This window comes from Felis catus, chromosome A1, assembly GCF_018350175.1.
Source record: "Felis catus isolate Fca126 chromosome A1, F.catus_Fca126_mat1.0, whole genome shotgun sequence".
In the NCBI taxonomy this organism is placed as follows: Eukaryota; Metazoa; Chordata; class Mammalia; order Carnivora; family Felidae; genus Felis; species Felis catus.
The window spans coordinates 187,827,057-187,850,158 of record NC_058368.1 but is presented as its reverse complement, the minus strand read 5'-3'; the positions used below and the strand labels follow the sequence as shown (position 1 = coordinate 187,850,158).

General features: G+C 39.6%; 1 protein-coding gene across 16 annotated transcripts in view; it reads right to left on the bottom strand.

Moving 5' to 3' along the window:
* Positions 1-22,320, bottom strand: part of PWWP2A (PWWP domain containing 2A) — a 35,672-nt gene extending 13,352 nt beyond the window's left edge. For 4 of the 16 annotated variants that reach the window (XM_023260070.2, XM_023260073.2, XM_023260072.2 and 1 more), the window contains exons 1-2: positions 21,645-22,318; positions 2,743-3,707 (exon numbers count right to left, since the gene is read on the bottom strand). In XM_023260070.2, the coding sequence (XP_023115838.1) occupies positions 2,743-3,707; positions 21,645-22,228 (1,549 nt within the window). In that variant the 5' untranslated portion in view covers positions 22,229-22,318. Of the gene's footprint in view, positions 1-163; positions 3,708-8,315; positions 10,245-16,698; positions 16,769-20,245; positions 20,468-21,644 lie in introns of those variants that run through there. The other 12 variants (XM_023260066.2, XM_023260067.2, XR_006584449.1 and 9 more) reach the window with 8 other exon arrangements.
* Positions 22,321-23,102: the final 782 nt, after the last annotated feature.

The window sequence follows — 23,102 nt, the reverse complement described above, 5'->3', positions numbered from 1 at the left end:
CAAATTCATTAATCTGAAACAAATACCCCAAAAAATATTTTAATTCCTTAAAACCCCTCAATCATGCTGTGAACGTCTTTCAACCTGTTATAATCAAAGAATTTTAAAAATAGTATAGTTGTTTCTGTTTGCAGGAAAGAATATGTTCTATTCAAGTGCAACATTGTTTTTTTCAATTGTGTGTTTATTATAATCAAAAAGCATTGACTGAGTTCCCCAGAAGAAATTCTACTTGCTTTTGCAGAAATCAGTGCATAAATCATAGAAGTCCATAACCTTATGGAAGCTGACAGATTATGGATTTTAATCTCCATTAATTCCATAGGTAACTAAAAGATTTCAAATTGGATTACTTAGAATTACACAAAAAGTTGCTCTACTTAAAATTTTCAATTTTCCATGTCAAATTGACATTGCATCAAATTTAAAAGTAAGTTAGACACACACAAAAAAATGAAAGCAACTTGAAAAGTCTTGGGATAAACTTGCCTCCACTGGCAATCAGATCTATTTTTCACTAACAATGAAAAGCTAAAAATGGAAAGTTAAATCTACATGGACCATGTAGAAAAATAGTGATCTAAATTAGCCCCAAAAGCAAGGATACCTGAGGCAGAAGACCAGGTGGAAGAGAGACTGGTTGTAATTACAAGAACCATGTGATGAAATATTAAGGCTAAAAATGAGGAAAATTAACCCCACACGTTTATGAGAAATTGGCGGGAAGAGTGTCTCAAATCTAGAAGCACATCAGACCTATATGCTATAAAACTTCATTTTAAGATTATGAGGATAACTTACTTGAATTTCATCTATACTCAGATATTTTCTCTGATAGGACAAATAGGAAAATAAAAGTTTGATCTTTTTCATCTCCTCTACACACTAACAAATAATTTTCTACCATCTTGAAATTTTTCAAAGCTTTTTGAGAAACACACACAAATAATTTGGATTTAGTCGATTTTATTTACAGATTTTTTTTTTTTTTTTACATTTCAGAGCATTACACAATTACATTTTCTCATTTTCTGACCTGCAAACAGATACCTTAAACGGAAATATCTTTTAAAAATTATCAAATTAGGTACATCCAAAATGCAACAATTACACATATGACAATTAATTCACAAAGTGTAATTTACCAGGACGTATCCTAAGAATTTAGGAACAGCCAGTCAGGAGAAATCTGACCAAATTTAGCAATCAACTATTTACACATCCAAAGATAAACCTACCTAAACTCCCAAACCAGAAATTTGAAAGTTTTTGTTAAATCCCCATTGGACAAAAGAGAGTGATGATTCAAAAACCTAGTCAGCCTTGAAAGTCTTAACCCCAAATACCGGGCTCTTTCCCCAGTCTGCAACTGAATAGCAAGCATCTCAGTCTGTCAAACACCTAAGTATCAAACTCTTGCGCCATTATGCACATAGAAAGGCTAAGTGTTCATTAGTTAAAAACAAGACGTCATTAAATATCCACACTATTACCACCCCCCGCCCCCAGCTCACCAGCCCTTACTGCAATCCCAAATATGCAACCTGTGTCACATAGTGACAGGCTCTATCTTATATATATATATATATATATATACACACATACATATATATGTGTATGTGTGTATGTATGTATATATGTATGTATGCATATACACACATATATGTATGCGTGTGTATATATATATAAATATACACACATACAGTACAAGGTACAAATGGCAATTAACAGTCCCTGCAAAAATTCATTTTCAGTTGAGGCTATGGCTCCTATGCCTTGGGATGGTTCGACTTCAAAACTGAAAAATACTGCTGAAATCTCACTTCCTTAAGACAAATTGATTGCTTGTTCAATTTTAGCTTCTCAGTCTAAAAATGGCTATAAGGTAAGTATAAAAAAAGCAGCCAACTGAGTACAATTTCTCTCTCCGATTTGGCCAAGCTATTTTGTAGAAGTTACTCCTAACTAGACTAGAAAATCTGTGGCGCCTTCCGATGGTTCTTGCCTACCTTACTGTCCATGTTCACGTTTCAAACTGTGTCAACAGAGCCCGCACTTCAGGGGTCAGCTGCTTGGCAGCCTTAGCCGCCTCTGTGATAGCCTTGCGATACAGGCCCTTTCTCTTCTTATTAAAGCGTGACTGGAAGTTTTCTAAAAAGGGGGAGAGTTGCGAAAGAGCAAGAAAAGAGGTTGTTGGAGACCCAAACCATGAAATACGGGCCTCCTGTCGGACTAAAAGGCCGCTATCTTTCCGGCTCACAGTTATAGTAAGAATACGGGCTGGCCACCAAGGAAAGCCATAGATCTTGGCCCAAACAATGTCCCCTACACATATGGTCCTGCCATCTGGTGTGACGCATTTAGAGACGTTTTTGGAAAAGACTTTCATTTTCAAGGAATTACTGAGCTTTTTCTCTTCCTTTGAAGAGGAGGAAGTGGAGGAGGTGGAAGGTGCATGCATACTGCCTGGAGGAAAATCAAAGCTTTCAGAAGAACTACACTCAGAGTTGGAGGATTTCAAATCATCTGTGCTATCAATGCTACACACGGAAGCACTAGAAGAGTCAGGTTTCTTTTGATTTAGGGTCATGTAAACAGAGATACTGCTTTTGCTGCCCTTTTTGCCCAGTGTCTGTGGTTCATCCCGCTCACCAGGCACAAGCACGTCATTGGTGTCCTGAACCTCACTGCTGGCCTCTTCGGGGCCTTTTGAGGGACTCTGATTTTCTGAAGGGGCCTCACCTGCTGAGCGGGTGGAGGTGCAGCGAGACTGGGGCTTGGGTGCCATCTTGCCACTCCGCATTTTCTCAAGTCCTGTCTTCAAAGAAGAGTCATTCTCTTCATTCCTGTACCTCTGTGGTTTTAAACGAACCCGGGGTGGAAGGGAACCTGAGCTAGGACTCTGATATCGACGTGTGAAATGGACTTTTGAGTGTGCATTTTTGGATGTAGAGGTTTCGCTCTGCTTCTTCTGTGCCTTTTCTTTGGCAATTTTCAACACTTCCCGAGCTTTTGCATGATCCATGTTCTTACTCTGGAGCACTTTTTTAGTACTTAACTGAGCTTTTGATGTATTTGCCTGAGCAGAAACTTTGACTACTCTGCCTCTGCTGTGAGCAATACTGGAAACCTTAACCACAGTATTTCTTCTCTGGCTTTCATTTTGGTTTTTCCCATCCACTTTATGGTCAGTTTTCAGTTTTTTGTTCACAGTAGTTACACTTTCGTTTTTCCGTTTCTTGTCTTCGTATTTAGAAGAGTCACTTGCACTGCTACCTTTTCTAATTTCCTTTTTTTCAGCAACAACACTGTTTTTACATTTGTCACACAGGACTTGCCTGGGTCGTAGTTTAATAGCATTCATTATTGAAGTAGGCTCTTCCCTGTACATTTTTCGTTTGGGTCGCTTGATTTTCCGAGGAGGTGGCTGAGGTATTGACTGGTTATATGTGTCCCTGATAAACAAAGGGGGAGGATAAGGTGCTCCTTCATGGAAGAGAGGTGGTGGTTTGCAAGTCCACAGGCTTTCAGCCAGGCTCGGCTCGGGAGGCGAGACTGAAGAAGGGTCATCAGGAACAGCACCGTTCACTTCACGCTTGACTTCCGTCCCTTCTTGGAATGTATTACTTTGGAGCTGCATGGCTTCAGGTTTGTCCTTATATTCCCTTTTGGGAAATACTGTCACAGGGATCCCATGGGGCCCAAACCTTGGAAAGAAATGAAAGAAAAAAAGAAGTCATTAAGTAAGTGTCTAAGATTCAGTTTCTTAAACTGCAACAACACCTAATGTTTGTTTGTATGGCTTTCCTGAAAACTATTTCATATTAAAGAATAAAAACAAATACCAACTGACCACCTCACCCCCAAAATCCCAAAGCCCTTCAATTTTTCATTGGTCCCATATCTTAGGGCTAAACAGATTATATGTCTAGGTATAAACTCAAACGATTGTTCTAAGCAGTGCCAGAATAACTGAGATTATTTAAAATAGACCTTTCAGTCTTGAATCAGAAAGGCATTCATTCTATCAGGTAGCTTAATATGAAATGACATTTGATATTACATTCGCTGGACTACGGACAAGTCTAGTAAATGCGACTATGAATCTGCAACATACATATCTCTCTCTGGTTATATGAGCTTTCAAAAGCTTCACAAAACAAATTCAGCCTTAACTATCCCAAAACACTGAATCAGTAAAACCCCATCTCAACTTTGTTTAATCACTAAAGACTCAAAGACAGCTGTGCTCCTTTAACTCATGCACCCTAACTCTTCAGCCCTTCATCTACCTCCTGCCCCGCAAAATCATAAAAATATGAGACATTCAGATGCTCAAGTTAGCACACAAGCAGACAGGTGTAGAGCTGTGGCTTTCTAACTGTTTAAAACACACATCACACATTAAAAAAATATTTTCACACTGCAATCTAAAACATTTATGTATATATGCATGTATACATATATAAATAGACACTTATGCCACAGTTTCACTAAATACTTTTAACCTCATATTATGTAATATGACACATTACATGGATTTTAAAACTGGTCCCGACCAAATTTGCAAAGCCCTGGTACAGAACACGAATCTTTACAATTCTCCGTTTCTAATAAAACAGGGGTCAACATAACCTTGTTTCTCATGTAGACTTAGAAATCACTGTGGTTTAATCCTCCTGGGCTAAACATCAAGAACTCTTAAAGCTAAACTTGCCACACTCAGACTCCTGCACATAAAAATAAAGTCACACTACCAAAAAAATGTCATCATATACATGTTAACACATTACTTTTAAGCACTATTTGATGCTGTTTGAATACCAGTGAATAGAATTCTAATATCAATCCTTTAAGGCAGAGGTGCTTAGAACCCACGGACCGGCTTCAGGCAGCCTGAACTCATAAGATGCAAATGTTTTACATGTCTGTTTTTCATGAGAATGAGTCTTGGTTCTCATACTCTCTACTCTCTAAAATGTCCTTATGTCCCCCAAAGAGTTCAGAATATCTCTGTTGGGAAGAAATGTTGAGATTACATTCTTAGGACTATAAACACACCCAAACGCGGACAGGGATACAGTTAAGAGCCAACACCACTAAGTTCTATCTGGTTCTAACACCCAAATCATTTTCTTCCTGAAGTCTTCTATTTGGTGACCACAAACCAACAGTTTGAGAGAAATACTTACAAACTACAAAGGAAGAGGCAAGCTTTTACCTAGGGTCGGACAAATTTGAATCTGGGCTAATCCACAAAGGACACTCTCCTCTATCAGACTCTGCCAAGTGGCTTTCTATTCTAGTATCTGGTACTTAATGTTGGCTTCCTATTTACTTGCAAGGCACTCTGGGCATTTAGCCTGTTCTCTTATATGCTCAATGACCACTTTTTCAAGATGACAGAACAAGACAGGTGATTCTTGGATTTTAACATAGAGCTATATAAAACAATGTAACTTATCTAAGGTGAGAACCACAACTGGTATTAGCAATAAAATTTCTACCATTTAAGAAGCTATCATTTTGCCCCCCTGCACTCTCACATGGTGTTTTCACAGTGGAACAAAAAAAACATGCCATTCCTTTATTAGGCATAACTAAAACCATAATCATCCTAATGTCTGAGGTAAACTTTCACACCTGTTCTTACCAACTCTATATCCATAGGTGTTACTAAACCTCACTAGATAAATTTTTTGTGTAAATGGGTAACACTATTTCCTACCACTAAGGATTCAGGTAAGGATTAACAGGAAAATGTCAGCCATTTTTCTTGCCTAAAATTTACTTCATTTAATTAATTTGATCCTATTTTCAACTAATTTACTAGACTTAAGGAACATTTCTATAACTTTAATTTATAATCTCAAAGTGGGATGATCTAGCCAATTATTTTAGAACTTTATATCAAATAAGCTGTGGAATCTGATATTTTTCCTCAGAGTTTAATAAAAACATTAATTTCATACCTGGGGTTTTTCCCTCACCTCTCCCTCTTAAGCATATAAAATACAAGCATTAAATGTTTTTTTTTACTAACACAGGAAGGCACTTCATTGTGTAATATGGCACCGAAAGAGGGTGTGGGGGTGGGGGGGAGCCAAGCTGATAACTGTGAGTGGTGCATGATTGGCAAAAGCAGAAAAATATTTGTTAAGGAAACTTTCTCAAAGGACCAGAAAGATTAAATCACTTTAAGAAGAAAAGGGGTATCAACGTACCACTCCATCTCAGTTGTCTCCCTAACATGGGCAACACTTAGTAACTAAGGGTGGAGATGCTGGTTGAGATATCAATTTCTAGGATCACAACTATGATTTAAATTTTTAAAATCAGAGTGTAAGTATATGAAACTGCAATGAATCCGTTTCATCTATGTATGTATATACATATGCTCACATAAAATATATTTGTAACTATGCTCAAAAGTTTGAAAACCACTAATTTACGATACTGTAACCTTAGTAAGAATATAAAGTAGCTACAAAACTATACCCTCTTGGGGCACCTGGCTGGCTCAGTCAGTAGAGCATGTGACTCTTGATCTCAGTCAGAGTCATGAGTTCAAGCCTCAGGTTGGGCATGGATTAAAAAAAAAAAAAAAAAAAAAAAAAGGTCATGTCTTAAAAAAAAAAAAAATCACAAAATCTAATTTCTCAAAATCTGCAACATAATACTCTGTGGTGGTTGAAAATGGAGATTCCTAAGCCCTTGCCACAAGACAATCCTAAGACCCTCCCCTAGGGTGGAAAGCAGAATTTAAATTTTTAACAAGAACTTTTGCTTTCGCTTTTTCTAAGGTGAAGGTATTTAGGTCTCCTTTGAGTGTTCAAAGGGTGACCTCAGCAGAGGAAGACTTCAATCACGGAGAGGTGGAAGGCTGACTAACATCCCTTGCCTGAGCTTTTTCTAAAAGAACTTTTCACAAATACTTGAGTAATAAATAAAACACAAAGCATCTTTCCTCTTTTCCTCGCCCCTTCTTTGTGCAGCACGAAGGTATTAATGTATCAGGGACTCATCCTAACCCTTACCTATTTTCAGTAATCTTTAACCACTACCCAAAAACTCTAAAGGAAAAATATTCAGGTATTATAGCTTAATTAAAAATAGCTCCTGGGTACCTTGGCTGGTTCAGTCAGTAAAGTATTCCAACTTTGGCTCAGCTCATGATCTCATGGCCTGTGAGTTCAAGCCCCTGCAGTGGGCTCTGTGCTGACAGCTGACAGCCTGGATTCTGCTTCAGGTTCTGTGTCTCCCTCTCTCTCTGCCCCTCCCCTGCTCACTCGCTCTCTCTCGCTCTCAAAAATAAGTAAACCTTTAAAAAAAATTAAGAAAAAAAAAAAAAAAAGCTACTGGGGCACCTGGCTGGCTCAGTTGGTGGAATATGTGACTTTGGATCTCAGGATTGTGAGTTTGAGCCTCATGGTGGGTACAGAGATTACTTTAAAAATCTTTTAAAGAAATTAATAATAAAAATAAAAATAATCTTTTAAAGAGGTGCCTGGGTGGCTCAGTCACGAGCCTCATGTTGGGTATAGAGATCGCTTAAAAAATCTTTTAAAGAAATTAATAATAAAAACAAAAAAATCTTTTAAAGAGGTGCCTGGGTGGCTCAGTCGGTTCAGCACCTAACTTCAGCTCAGGTCATGACCTCGTGGTTTGTGAGTTTGAGTCCTGCATCGGGCTCTGCACTATCAGAGTCTGCTTGGGATTCTCTCTCTCCCTCTGCCCCTTCCCCACCTAAGCAGCTCTCTCAAAATAAACTTTAAAAAAAATTTGGTTTTTAATCTTTTAAAAACTTTTTTAAAAAATAAAAATAGCTTCCGAGGAAAACCAGGTGAAGTACACCAGAGACCTCTCTGAACTATCTTGGCAAATTCCTGTGAATCTATAAAATTAAGTTTTAAATCTTGAGGAGGGAGAATACTGGTGCTTGTTATTTTGTGTCAAGGCAAGAAAGAAAGGAAAAGTATCCTCAGCTAATGTAAAGGTGAAACCAATGTAATATAAAGTATTTAATACAGCAAAATTCAAAATGTGACTATTAGAGGAATGATAAGAATGTTTTCTAATATTTGGGTTCTACTTTAGAGGTCTGAATTCCATGGAGGATTCTAGCTTTGACTAAATGAAGCTCTTAATCACCCACTAATAAAATTATGATATTTGCTTGCTTAAGATTTCTAGCATTACCAATCAATCCTATACCTAAATTAGGCATCACTTCTTAGAGTAAAAATTATCATTCAAATTCCCTTTCCACAGGAACACTTCAAACAAAGCAAAAAATGTTTACCAACAACTCTTACCTCTTATTCTGAAAGTGTTTTTTAAATGCCGGTATTTTGTTTATCTGCATTAACTTCACAGCAACCTCAATCACCTCATCTCTGACCTAGGATTATACTCTTTTCCTTCCTGTTTACAACAGTTTAACAGTGCACAACTGATTCTCATTTTCTTCCTTCAAATTCTGGTTGCCAAGCTCCAACTGTAGGAGGAAATTCTTTTAAAAACATTGTACAGTAAAAATAAAGAAACAAAAAACTAAGGTATTACTATTTTAGGCAAGCAAACAGGGGTCCCGAGGAATTCAACACTCAGAAAATAATTCAGGAGGTTAGCTGAGACAGACCCCAGTGTTCTGGCTGAACCAGACCTCCCTCCAATAAACAGAAAACAAAAATAAACTTTTCCTTCCCAGAATTATGTTCTCTTAAGGAATCTACAGTAGGAAAAAATTATATGCAGTTAACCACTTGAAAAATAATAATCCTGATTTATTTCAAGTCAAGTAGATGTTTTCAGAAATCACTTCTTCCTTAAATTAGCAACAGGCTAACTCATAAAGGAGGAAACTGTAAAGCACGATTTGGGTTCACATTACATCTCTGGAGATTGGTTATCATGTCAAAATTTAATCTTAGGACAAATGAAATTAATAAGCTGTACACAACAGAAAATTTTACAAAATAAAAATGTGCCTCTAAGCCCCCCAAAATTAAAACTTCACGCCTGTACACACAGTTCTGGGTATATATCCAAAATAACTGAAAACAGGGTCTCAAAGAGATAATTGCACACCTGTGTTCATAGCAGCATTATTCACAATAGCTAAGAAGTGGAAACAATCCAAGTGCCCATCAAAAGACAGATGGGTAAATAAAATGCGGTATGTACATACGATGGAATATTATTCAGCCTTAAAATGTAAATTGTCACATATTACAACATAGATAAAGATAAACCTTGACATTATGCTAAGTGCAATAAGTCAAAACAGATACCATATGATTCCACTATAAGACATCTAAGTCAGTCAAATTCAGAGAAACAAAGTAGAATGGTGGTTGTCAGGGGCTGGGGGAAGGGGAAATGGGGAGTTATTTCATGGGTCTAGAGTTTTAGTTTTAGAAGACTTAAAAGTTCTGGAGATCTGTTTCACAACAACGTGAACCTACTTAACACTAGTTATGGAACTACACACTTAAAACTGGTTAGGATGGAACACAATAGGCGCCTTTTAAAATTTAAAAAGAATTTTTAATTATATATCTACCTAATACAGAAGGGAAAAGTTTGATGAGCAGTATATTTTCATGGTAGTAATGCAATGATTAGTGCAAGGGAAGGAGTCACTACACTGAGGAATAACAGAACAATACCTTGACCTGAGGACAATCCAAGTGAACAGCACCAATGAGGGCAAATAAGGATTATGTGCCTGCAGACGTGGTGCCCTGAGAACACCGCCCTGCCTGTATAGCTTGAACCTCATGTAAGCAACTATCAGACAAACCAATATTGAGGAAAAGTCCCTATTACATGTAGACTATATTATATGGCAACTAAATGCAATACATGGTCATTTACTGGAGGAGGAAAAAAAGCTTTAAAGGACATTATTGGGAAAATTGACAAAATGAAATATGGGCTGCAAATTAAAGTCCTCTGTGAATGTTTCCTGGATTTGAAAACTATATTGATTTAAGAAATAAATGCACAAGTATTAACAGGTAAAGGACAATGATGTATGCAACGTACTCTCAAAATAGTTCAAGAAAAAAATACATTTAAAGAATAATAAAGCAAACATGGCAAAATGCTAAAAAATTAGTGAATCTAGATAAAGGGCTTATTATAAGAGTTCTCTGCTGTGTTTGAAATTATTTTAAGATAAAAAGGTTTTAAAAATTAATTGGGGCACCTGGGTGGCTCAGTCGGTTAAGCGCCCGACTCCTGCTTAGGTCATGATCTCGCAGTTTGTGAGTTCGAGCCCCGCATCGGGCTGTGTGCAGACAGCTCAGAGCCTGGAGCCTGCTTCGGCTTCTGTGTCTCCCTTTCTCTGCCCCTTCCCCACTTGCGCTCTGTCTCTCAAAAATAAATAAACATTAAAAAAATTTTTTTAATTAGTTTCTAAAAGGTATAATCTTAAATTTAGTTCACCTCAACTCCACCAAAACATTTAAGCAAAGAAGGTACATAAAAAAGAAAAATTGGAGGCACCTGGCTGGCTCAGTCAGTAGAGCACGCAACTCTCGATCTCAGGGTCATAAGTTCAAGCCTCACACTGATGCGGAGCCTACTTAAAAACAAAAATTTGTCCTACTTAAGCAGAAATGCCAACAAATGCACTTCAAGTACCACTAAGCACAAAATCTATATTCAGATACAACTATGCTAATTATTCACAGTATAAAGCCAAGCCTCAGTCCTAGAACCCAACTTCAGTAGGCAAGACCAGAATGTAATACTTGTTGCCAAAAGAAACTACAGACCTGAGAGGGAAGAAATCACAGTGGATTAGTGACCAGGCAATGAGCTTTGTAGGAAATGGCCTACACCGAGAAGGACCTAGACAGATTTACTGAAGAGTGAAACAGGGAGTGGTAAAAAGTGGTTACCCATTTGTGAATGCTGGTAACCAATTTAAGCTGGTTTAAAAAAGTGAAACACTGGGGCGACTGGGTGGCTCAATCAGTTAAGTGTCCAACTTCGGCTCAGGTCATGATCTCACAGCTGGTGGGTTTGAGCCCCAGGCCAGGCTCTGTGCTGACAACTCAGAGCCTGGAGCCTGCATCAGATTCTATGTCTCCCTCTTTCTCTGCCTCTCCCACACTTGCTTGTTCTATCTCTCAAAAATGAAAGAGGAAGGAAGGAAGGAAGGAAGGAAGGAAGGAAGGAAGGAAGGAAGGAAGGAAGGAAGGAAGGAAGGAGGGAGGGAGGGAGGGAGGGAGGGAGGGAGGGAGGGAGGGAGGGAGGGAAGGAAGGAAGGAAGGAAGGAAGGAAGGAAGGAAGGAAGGAAGGAAGGAGAGAAAGAGAGAAACAGTGAACAGGTGTCACAAAAAAATCAGCAGATGACCAGATGCACTAGGAGTCACCACAGAGCAACCTGATTCCCTATTCCATAGGAGAGAGGTAAGAATTCAGCTTACACAGGCAATAACAAAGATAATCCATCTGGCGGAAAGAGAACGCATGCCGGAGACACTGTGCATGAGGGAGGGCACTGCTATGAAAGTTCGGTGAGAGGATGGTGAAGGGAGAAAACTAGTCACTTAAAACAAAACCAAGAAAGGGGCACCTGGATGGCTCAGTCCACTAAGCATCTGACTTTGGCTCAGGTCATGATCTTGAGGTTCCTGAGTTCCAGCCCTGAGTTGGGCTTTCTGCTGTCAGCATAGAGCCTGTTTTGGATCCTCTCTCTCTCTCTGCCCCTCTCTCTTGCTCTCTGCCACTCCCCCACTCACACTCTCAAAACTAAACATTTTTTTTAATTGCCCCCCCCCCCCAAAAGGACAAGACCAATGAAGGCTTCTGATTGTACAGTGATGGGATCAGAAGTGTCTCCATCATTTTGATAAAACTTTAGCTCAGAGACACCTGGGTGGCTCAGTCAGTTAAGTAACTGACTGTTGGTTTCAGCTAGGGTCATGATCTCACAGTCACAGGACCAAGGTCCAGCTCTCCCTGCCCACCCCCCCCTGCTCTTCCCCTGCTTGTGCTTTCCCTCTCTCAAATTTAAAAAAATAAAAACAGGCTCAGCCATGCTAGTCTTGTTCTATCATTTAATAAGTGTAAAGAAAAGCACAAAATTATATTCTTTTCCATCACTGAAATATGTCATTCTCAAAGCTAAGCCCTATTCAATGTTTTAAAAGCATATAGTAAGTAGAAACACTAGGACTAAATTTCTCTGAGACTGTATCTTTTTCTTCATGACAAAGCCCAAAATTTCCTCAAATGCCATCTGCCCCGAGCGACAGTGCGTAAAAAAAAAATACACCACACCATATATTTTGCAAGCATCTCCTACTTACTCATTCCCTAGTAAAATGTAACTGTCACTCTTCTTTATTAAAAGGCCAAGTTATACGTCACAGATATCACCTGAAGCTTCTACGGTCCTTTTAAGGTGTTTTAAAGGTAAAGATTACACTGCAACATAACAGGATTTACGGTAAGTGTCTAGTCAAGTGAAACCATATTGCTTACATCTGCCACTTAGTTAATACATATAGCACTTACTATATGCTAACAACTATTCTAATATATACTTATTTTCACTAATTGATTTCATCACCACAACGCTTTTAGTGAAGTGTTAGACCTGTCCCCATTTTAGACAGGGTTAAGTGATCTTCCCACGATCACACGGCTGGTACGTAGTAGAGCCAGCACATGAATCCGTGCAGTTAACCAAAGTCAGGTTCCTCACTGCTGCTGCTACGACCACTACCTCCGTTTCATCAAGTTACTTATCCTCTTTCTTCCACCTCCACTCCCCACTAAGGGAGAGGAGGAGCTGACAGCTCTATACGCTCTTTTCAGAACCCTGTGGAGATAGACAGGCTTCCCAGTTCAGAATTTTTCTGGTTTTTGAGATAACAAGCAGCCTATCATCAAGCATATTAATACTTCAGCAATGAAATGAAAGAAAATTCACACTAAATGGGATAAGTAGATGTAAAGGTTTGATAGATAAATAGATGAAATAGTCACCAAAAAAGTAACAAAAAAGTTCAGTTTTAAGAGCTTTTTCGATACTGGAACTGCAGTTAAGTAACTTCAAAGAACTGTCATCTAGATTAATTGAGAATATGCATAATCGCTCACCTTAGGGCCTAGAACATAATAAGTAGGCACAATATATGGTAACTATTAAAGTTAAAATGTTTTCATTTTATTAAATATAAGTGAATATGGATCATGTTTTTAATTAAAAACTACAAGTATTAAAAGAGCAATCTGCAGGGACTATGGGTACCCAAATGGGCAAGGAGGGAGGGAGGATGACTTTAGCAACAGAAAAACAAAACATGCACCAATTATGAACTAGAATCCCAGGAAATATCTTTTAAAATTAACTGGTAGGGAGGGAGGCTGCATAAAAATTTTTAAATAACATCTAAATTAAAAAAAATATACTCAATCTTTGAAAAGTCTATTCAACCCTCTTATAAAATATGGATAGCTTTTGGAAGGGTCAGGGAGTTAAACACTAATAATTTCGATTTTAAGCTCCCAATCATGTACCTTCAACCAATCCTCTAAAAACCTACCTGGATAACTAAGTTTGGAAATAAAGATGGAGAGAACTATGGATAAACTTATGCTTCAGTCTTTTTTTTTAATTTTTTTTTAATGTTTATTTATTTTTGAGAGAGAGAGAGAGAGAGACACACATAGTGCAAGCAGGGGAGCAGCAAAGAGAGGGAGACACAGAATCCCAAGCAGGCTCCAGGCTCTGAGCTGTCAGCACAGGGCCTGATGCAGGGCTCGAACCCACAAACTGCGAGATCATGACCTGAGCTGAAGTCAGAAGCTTAACTGACTGAGCCATCCGGGCGCCCATATGCTTCAGTCTTCTTCAAAGTAAAAATAGTAATAACATCTGTATGGTAGTCAAATTATTTAACTCCTTAATAGTAAACTCTTGATTTTTTTTTTAAATGTTTATTTTTGAGAGAGCGTGCACAAGCTGGGGAGAGAGAGGGACAGAGGATTCGAAGCAGGCTCTGTGCTGACAGCAGGGAGCCCAGTGAAGGGCTCGGAACTCAGGAAGCATGTGTCAAGTCGGCTGCTCAACACCACTCAAGAGCAGACAAATCTTGACTTCACTTTTATACATCACGTGGAGCAACACAGTTGACATTTTCCCAAGAAAATGAACACTGGTATCAAAGGATCCTTTTCATTAATGTGAGCAGTCATCAGTTTGCAAACTTTCTATTATGAATTCTAAGTACTTTTAATATCTCTTTTTTATTATGTCTAATGGGGTCCACCACACAGAGGCCTAAATGATTTCTGACTTTTTTAAGACAATTTATTCAATTTATTTTTCTATTCGTATTTTAGCAAAAACTGGCTGTCCAACAACTTACAATATTTTAGTCTTCAAATTATTTTCCAATTAAGCTATTCAGTAGTTGGCAAAACATCCCAGGACCATATATGAAGCAACCCCATTTCCAAAAATGCCCAAAGTATTCACTAAATTGGAGTGAAGAGCAATTCCCCTCCCCCCTCCCTTTTTTTTTTTTTAAGAGACAGAGCAAGCCAGGGAGAGGCGCAAGAGAGACGTAATTTCAAGAAGGCTCCACTCCACCCTCAGCTCGCAGCCTGATGTGAAGCCCTCGAACCCACAACCCTAAGATCACAACCCCAGGAGAAACCAAGAGTCAAACACTCAACCAAACCACCCAGGCGCCCCAAGCAATTCATTTTTTTTTTTTAAGTTTACTTATTTGAGAGAGAGAGCACGCACACACAAGCAGGAGAAGGGCAGAGCAAGAGGGAGAGAGAATCCCAAGCAGGCCCTGCGCTGTCAGCACCGAGCCCCGACATGGGCTCGAACTCACAAACCTGAACTGAAATCGTGACCTGAGCCTAAATCAAGAGTCAGATGCTTAACTGACTGAGCCACCTGGCACCACCCACCCCCCCAGCAATTCATACTTTAAAAGCAAGCAACTATTGCCCGGTTGAGAGAAGAACAAGGCATCTATCATTTCTACCCACCCCATTAAAATCATAAGCTAAATGGTAATGATAAAAACAGTGAAGTGTGTTAGATTTAGACCATGATTGTTTTCCGATCTTAGAGAATTGCGTATTGTTCAAAAAGGACATCTGTAAACTACCTACTAATATCTACCACTTAGAATTTCAGGCAATTTATTTAATCTCTCTGAGCCTTAGTGTCTTTATCTGTGAAATGGGGATTAGCGGAATTTACTTCATTGGATTTTCCAGAGAGGCAAGTGAAAACAATGTATACAAAGTGCTTGGCCTAGGACCTAGTTTAAGAGTGGGAAATACATAGTGGCTACTGTTAATTACAGAAAGTAAAGATTGGCAACCTTCCTAGAAGATGGGAATATGCAGACAGTGAAATCAAATATTTCAGAGGCATGAGTTTTAAAAGGCTAAAAACCACTATTCTATTTTAAGGTGACTATATAAAACTGGTCCAAGGAAAAAAGATAAAAGTTATAGACTACTAAATTTCTAGTGGGTAACCAGATTTAGGATACCTATTTGCCAGTTCTATACTAAGGATCTAGAATTGCCACCCAAGTGGCCCATCTCCACATGTACTGCTTACTTTGTAATTACATCCCAATCAAAATTAACCAGTAACTTTTAAAACAGGTTTAACAAATTTATGGTCCTACTATTTTGGCAAAATCACTCCTTAAATATTAGTTATCTCCAAATATGGTACAAGAATCACCTGCATCAGAATCATCTTGGTTAAAACTGCAAATTGGAGCTTAAGCACATTTGTTTGGAGAACCACTGCCCAACATGTTTAGCAAAAACATTCTGTTAAATCCACCCAGTGTAACTTAACCTCCACTTACTCTCTTGCAAGATCAGACACTAACTAGAACAAGCTCTGTTCTGCTGGTAATATGTGCCTGAATCAATCTGGAATTTAGGAAGAACAGGGCCAATATCAAGAAATAAGGATGTACTTCATAGGCACAAATAACTATGAAGAACTTTTTTTTTAATCAATGTGACATCAACTCAGCCATAACAGAGAAGATGAGCACATACTACACAAACTCTTTAATAGCTCCCCACAGAAAAACAGATCTTAGGAAGATTAAGCCGATTTTCATCAACAACTTTGCTTTAAAACAGTATATAGTGAAGTATGGTCTGTCTTACATATAAAAGGCTGAAAATTAGCCTCATTAGAAACCCCAAGTCCAATAAAACACGCCTGGCATAGTTTGTGTCTACATCTAGTTTATCTAGTTTATAAAATTTAGCTTTAAAATCTGTTTTTAATAGCATGATGTTACAGGATTCTTTACACTCAAACTAAGTCTTTAATGTCCAACAATTATCACCTCTTAAAAAGAAAATCCTTGCAGTCCAACATGCTATGGAAGAGCGCACTCTCAATACAACATATATATTGATTTAGTAGTGGGTGTCCTAAAACTGTCTGGGTCAGAAAGTAGTTGGCACTTGCCTCTGTGCTATCTTACTGTGGGAACCTTTTATCAACACCTTGGGATATAAGCAGTATAATCACCAAAAAAATAAATAAATAAAATAAAAATTTAAGTGTTTTAAATACGTACAACTCAACACAAGCATTCAAGCATACTACTTCAGGACCTAAATTCTCAACCTGGATGCTTAATATAAGCTACTAATACCACTACTCACTGCTTCACCAGAATGGCTGTATATTTTTCCCACCAAAAGTAGAGCTATTGCACCATACGTTTCATGGTCTCTGTAAAGAAAGAAAATCATTGTCTTGGTTTATATTTCCTTAAAAAAAACAAATAAATTTTCTACAAACTGTTTTAAGAACTTAGTGAAATCTGAAGTTTTTTAAAGAAATCACCTCAATTCTTTTTAATGCAACAGTACCCCATAGACACACACAAGTCAATATTTGTAAAAGGTCAAGTCTAAAATGTAACTAGCTGCAACTTTTAATAAGCATGTACCACAAAATTAAAATGCACAGGGTTTTTAAGCATAAACATTTACTTCATGACTCCTTAATTCATATCAGATCAAATAAAATGGAATTCAGAGAGATTTTTCAGGATTTCAAAGTAGCTTTAGAACTACTTTTTAAGATGTGGAGAGCAGTAATAAACAATTTAAATGATCCCTCTGTGTAGTTAGAAACCATAGGTCCCGGTATATACTGTTCCTTCAGGTAGGGATTGAGAAGGCTGAAACTACGTTTTCAGAAACTGGGGCTGCAGCCTTTTGCCCTCTGCAGAAAATCTTCACTGGTTAAATTTTTCTATATTTGGAATTATTAAAGTTGAAAGTGTGTTTAAGCGATAGGTCTACAGTGTGCTAGCAGGCAAGTGATACCTGTATCATTTCTACTGACCCAAACTAGGGAAGAGAGGCTTTCAAAAGTGGTCCTGAGGGGACTGTGGCTGGTGCACCTTCAGTTTGCTCTGAAGGAAAAGAACTACTTTTAAAAATCATGAAAATTCATCCAATGGGATGCAACTGGAAAAAAAATCCAGAATGTGGAAAGTTCTGCCAAAGTCAATGGTTTAACAAATAAACTGCAAAGGAATAAATGTAACGGCAAGAGAACTACCAAAGAAAAACTTATGAAACTCATCAACCAATTACTAAGTATAAACTTTATTTGGATCCTAATTTGAACAAAACTTAGATACTGACTGAGATGTTAATTTTGAGATGCACTATGAAATTTTTACACTGACTGGCCACAGGATAATAGAAAGGAACTGCTGCCATTATTTGGGCTGTGGTAACAACAGTACAATTATGGTTTTAAAGTCCTTATCTTTTCAGAGATCTATACCAAAATTCTTATGGTAAAGAAATAAGTTTAGAATTTGCTTCAAAATAATCCAGTGGAGGTGCGCATATGATGAAAGGAGTGTGACTAAGAATTGATAAACGTCAAAGCAAGAATGATACATACAAGGAGGTTCATTTCCCATAATAAAATACAAAAGAAAATTATGGTATAACCACTGATTTATTATTCTAAAATAATCACTAAGACAGTTTAGCAACCTGAAGGAATGCTTATTATATAATGCTAAATGAAACAAATGTATTTATGTCAAAATTTCAAAAGCTTACTTAAGATTAAGGAAGAAAAGGGAGTAAGAAAACCAAACTGAATTTGTGGGTTAGTTGATTATTTTTATCTGCTAGTATTAGATTATTGTCATTACATATTGCTAATGAAATCAGGAGTAGGCATGTAATTTAAACTACCTAAGAGAGCTGGGTATAAAACAACAGTGGAGGAACCTAGAATAAACTAAAGAATGCCTGAAAGGGTATTCAGTTTCATAAATCCTAAGCTACATAAAAGCAGTTTTTAACCAGATATTCAAGTATCTTCATTTTTAGGTGACCATGTCATTTAAATAGTAGCCAAAGCAAGCTACTTTGAAGATATGAGGAGGAAGTAATCAAACTGGGGTGGTACAGGAAAACCAGACCTCCTGGTCACCCTATTTATTTTACACAAATACATAAACTGAGGCATGAAGTTTGTTTAATGTTTGGGTTCGTGAACTGCCTAAAGTCAAAATGAATTATCCTCACAGACTACAGACTGGAGCCCAAAGAAGCATAAAGATTTGCCCAAAGTTACAGTGTTAACTAGAAAGCCTGGCGCCAGGAGTCAGACCCCAATTACTCTGACACTCTGCCCAGATCAATCTACTTTTCAGTAAGTGGTACTACCACTCTCTTTTTTCTTTTTCAATCACATGTGTCCTATTCCTTTTCTCCACAAAAAAGATTCTCCTCAAAAATGTGTTCTTCAATAACTAAAAATAAGGCAAAAAATAATACAATGACAGGAGGGTGAAGAACATCAAATGCTTACAAAAGCAGACTCCGGATCAATCCATATATATGAAAAGCTGTACACTAGGACTGAACACTTTTCTACACAGTGAACAACTCTTCCAACGTTAAAAGACATTTCTGTACCATTCATAATGTCAGAATAAAATAATCAAAAGCATTAACTGGCCCTTTTAAAGATTGAAGAAAACCATGCACATACATTGAGGCACTTCGGAGTCTCCCAAATGTAATTCTTTCCTGTCTCCTTGAACAAGAACCAAGACTTCAGAGACTGCTTTGTGTTCTGCAATTTACAGCTAAGGAAATGGGGAAGGTGCAGAGCAGAAGGGTCTCATGGCTATTACCCGACTGAAGAATCTGCTTGGCTCCAACACTCATACCCTCTGTATTATCCCATGTAACTACTGAAATCAAGATAGGCACTAAATTTCAGAAATCTGCAATTCTTTACTGTTTAAAATTTGCCAGCCCAACTTTCTAATATGAAAATAGAAAATGTATAGGCTTCAGAATCAGATCAACCTACACTTGAATCCTTACTTTGCCATAGGCGCAGTGACTGGCCAAATTAAATGAACTTCAATCTCCTCCTATATAAATGAAAAATACCACCAGAGTTATAAAGACTAAAACAAGTGGTACAATGCCTGGTACATAATAAGCACGCAATAGGAAGTTCTTGTTATTTTTAGCCAAAGGTTTAATTAAACAGCCAATTCAAATAGGATACAAACTGTTTTTAAAGCAGCTGATTACTATAGTCATGGTATAATCTATGAAGACTATCTCCTGGATCATCAGTTAACCCCAAACTGCACATGCAAGTATGCAATCAAGGTAAAGCACAGATTACAAAATATATGGACAGATCCATTTTTCCAAATTATATTATGAAAAAGAGATACCCAACTAGTCAATCATTTGTCCAATAATAATTCCTTCAAGTGCTAAATTTTAAAAACTCTGTTATTTCCTCACCAATTCCATAACGGCTACCTCCCATATATAAGCTTCCAGAAGGCAGGGACTGTATCTCATAACATTCAAAACACTAAGCGGTGCCTTAGTCACAGATGTGTTCAATAAGTATTTGTTGAAAGATTGATATGGTTTCCTTAACGACCTTTTAAAAAAAAACTTTAATGACAGAATCCTTTCACTTTAAAACATTAAAATGCAAAAGGTTTGCAATAAAAATACCTCCTCCAAGCAAAGAAATTGCTGTCCATAAGAAGCATGGTTAGCACAGTAGAACTCAAACAACAAATTGCAACTTCCTATCAAAGAAAATTTTTTAAAATAAAATAAAACACCAACACCATGAGCACCTCAACAGAGAAAAGCACTATCCATTCCATTGCCAGGAACAACTTACCTTTTTGCACCTTCCTTTTGCAGATTTGAAATCCAGATTCTCACACAATCACTGGCCTTCATTTCTGTTTGATTCAATAGCATACACACTACTGAGTCTCTCTCCTTCACTATTAAACGCATCAGTAGAAAGCACACTGGTCTTATTCTGCTTTCTAACTATGAAAACAAAAGTGCAAAAAGTCCTAATCCAAAATTCTCCAAAAAAAAAAAAAAAAAAAAAAAAAATTTTGAGATTACACAATGTACAGAAGTAATTAATTGTAAAGGCTCCAGCTCCCATCTTCCCCCCTGCCCAAACACCCTACTTCAACATTTCTTTTTTTTTTTTTTTTTTTTTTTTTTTACAAGCGCTTTCAGTATTTTAAATGTTTTTTTTTTTTTCTCCCAAATAGGAAAAGGACTCTGGTATCTTGATGGGAGGACAAGAAATTTAAAATAAAACATATTAAAATAAGCCATTTCCAAACAGGTGAGATACCCGTCAGAGTGTGTGCTGTTGCAGGAAACAGAATGGAGAGCCGTGAATGGGAGTCTCTGCACTTCATATCTGCAAAAGAAGAGAATAAAAAGATTAACTTTACTCTAGACTTAGAACACCTTCTTTACCTGTTTAAAGCAATGCCCTTAAACATTTTAAATCAGAGATGAAAATGACTAAGACAATGGCTTATGGGTGAACTCAACCTTCTTGCCCTTAATACATAAATTTATACTATTATCTACAGTATTAGAAGTCAATATTTGAACAGTTTTATACCACACCATCTTGATATTACAGGGTAAAAAAAAAAATCTCTCTTCTTTAGGCTTTTCTTAAAACCATCACTTCAATTAGCCAAATGTGCTTCCCTATTGCACAGTTATCTAGTGAGAATTAGTTCTAACAGTAAGAAAAACAGTCTGGAGGTTCATTTCTAACAAATACTCTTCCCCCTATAAGGAGTGACAGTTAACCTTCTGGGGACCCCAACGCACAACCCCTTTTTTCAACCTCGTTAAAGGTTAAGAAGAAAAGTGCCCCACAAGCAACGTCCCCCCACCCCCGCACCAGGTTCTCCGCAAAACTCCCGCATTTCGCGTTAACCCACCAGCCCCCAGAGGGGGTACACCAGGGCCACGTCAGGGACGGGGCTCAGGGGTGAGGGATGAGCTCCGCGAGCCCGTCAGGCACCCGCGTCCCCCACCTGGTGACACACCTGCCCTTGCAGGCGCCCACCTGGGGCAGGGACCGCCCTCTCCCGGGCTCGCGCTGATGCCCCACTCGGAGCGCGCGCCCCGCGCCGCACGGGACCCGAGGGCGTGCAGGCGGCGGGAGCCGGGGATGCAGGGGTCGTCCCGGCTCGCTCCCTCCCCAGGGACCAAGCGGGCCTGGGGGCGTGCTGGGGCGGGCGCAGTACCTTTTGGACAGATCCATGAGGACACCGGAGAAGAGCTTCTCCCCTAGACGGAACGACACGACGAGCGCGTCCTCAATGATGTGGTCCAGCGTGACCCGCACCTCCGAGCCGGGAATCAGCTGCGACACCGCGGAGTCCCCGCCCGCCGGCGGCACGAGCGCCGGGGCTGCGGGCTGGGGCAGCGGCGGTTCCTGGCGCTCCTCGGGAGCGGGGGGCTGCTCGGGCTGCGGTGCAGGGGAAGGTGGAAGCTCGGGCCCTCCCTGAGGCGCGGCTGCCGCCGGCTCCGCCACCCGAGCGGGCAGCTTCTCCTCAGCTTCCAGCTCTGGCCCCGCCGCCTCCGGGCTGCGGGAGAGCTCCCCCGGCGGCGGCGGTGGCGGCGGGAGCGGCGGCTCGTCGGCCTGGGGAGAAGACTGCTGCCCGTCGGCCTCGCCGTCCGGCACAGATGCTTCAGTCGCCGTGACCGGGAGGGGGTCAGTGCCAGCCTCGCTGCCGGGGATGGGCTCCATCTCCGGCTCGGCCTCGCCGGCGCCCCCCTCCCCGGGGGACGCTGCAGTCGCTGCCGCCTCTGCAGCCACGGCCGCCATTTTCTTCCTGGCTTCTCCCTCCTCCAGCTCGGGCTGCAGCGGCGGCAGCAGCGCTGCTTGGTTCCCTGGGCCTTCCCCTCCCTCCCTTGAACAGTTTCGTCCCGCCCTTTCCCTACTGCTCGTTATTGGCACCGCGCCATTGGTTGCGCCCTATACCCCTCCCGCACTTGTGATACTCCATTGGCCAGGTGCGGGCGTCTATCACCCAGTCAGTCCCTCCCTCCCATGCAGAGTAGGAACTTCTCATTGGCGGGATGAGTTGTCAAATGTTGAATCTTAGAGGAGGAGTGAGGGGACGAGGGAAGTCACAAAAGCTGAGCCACATACTTGTCGCCTCTTTCTATTGGCTGGAAGAGGAAATAAAGTTTTATGGTTGGTCTACGCTCTTGCCCATTATCAGTCAGGCTTTCAGAGGTGGGATAAAGGAGAGAATCACGTAGCGTGCTAGTTCTTTCAAAGGCGACCGAGGGGAGGAGTAAGGGGAGTATGCGAGGGGAACAGCTTCCCAAGAATCCCTGCGCGGAGGCCCTTAGAATAAATGTTATTTCTAGGCGCGGACCTGCTTGCGGCAGCGTGTAGGCACGACAAGCTTCTTTGGAAGGCCATCTAAAGTTTGAAAATAATTCTTCAAACATGTTTTGAGCTCCTACTAGGGTAGGAGCCGTGCTAGGTGTTGGAGATAGAATGATGTGCAAGACATTCTCCATAACCCCGTGACAGACACTCCAGCCCACACACAGGAGTGTTTTCCTTGACTTCTCTCCACTTTCTAGGAACAATGCACCTACTTTTTTCAAAGTAGGAAAATGCTAATGAAAAGAGGAGGGACACCATGCATACTGTGTTCAGCTGATGAATGTTCCAAAGAGCAGTC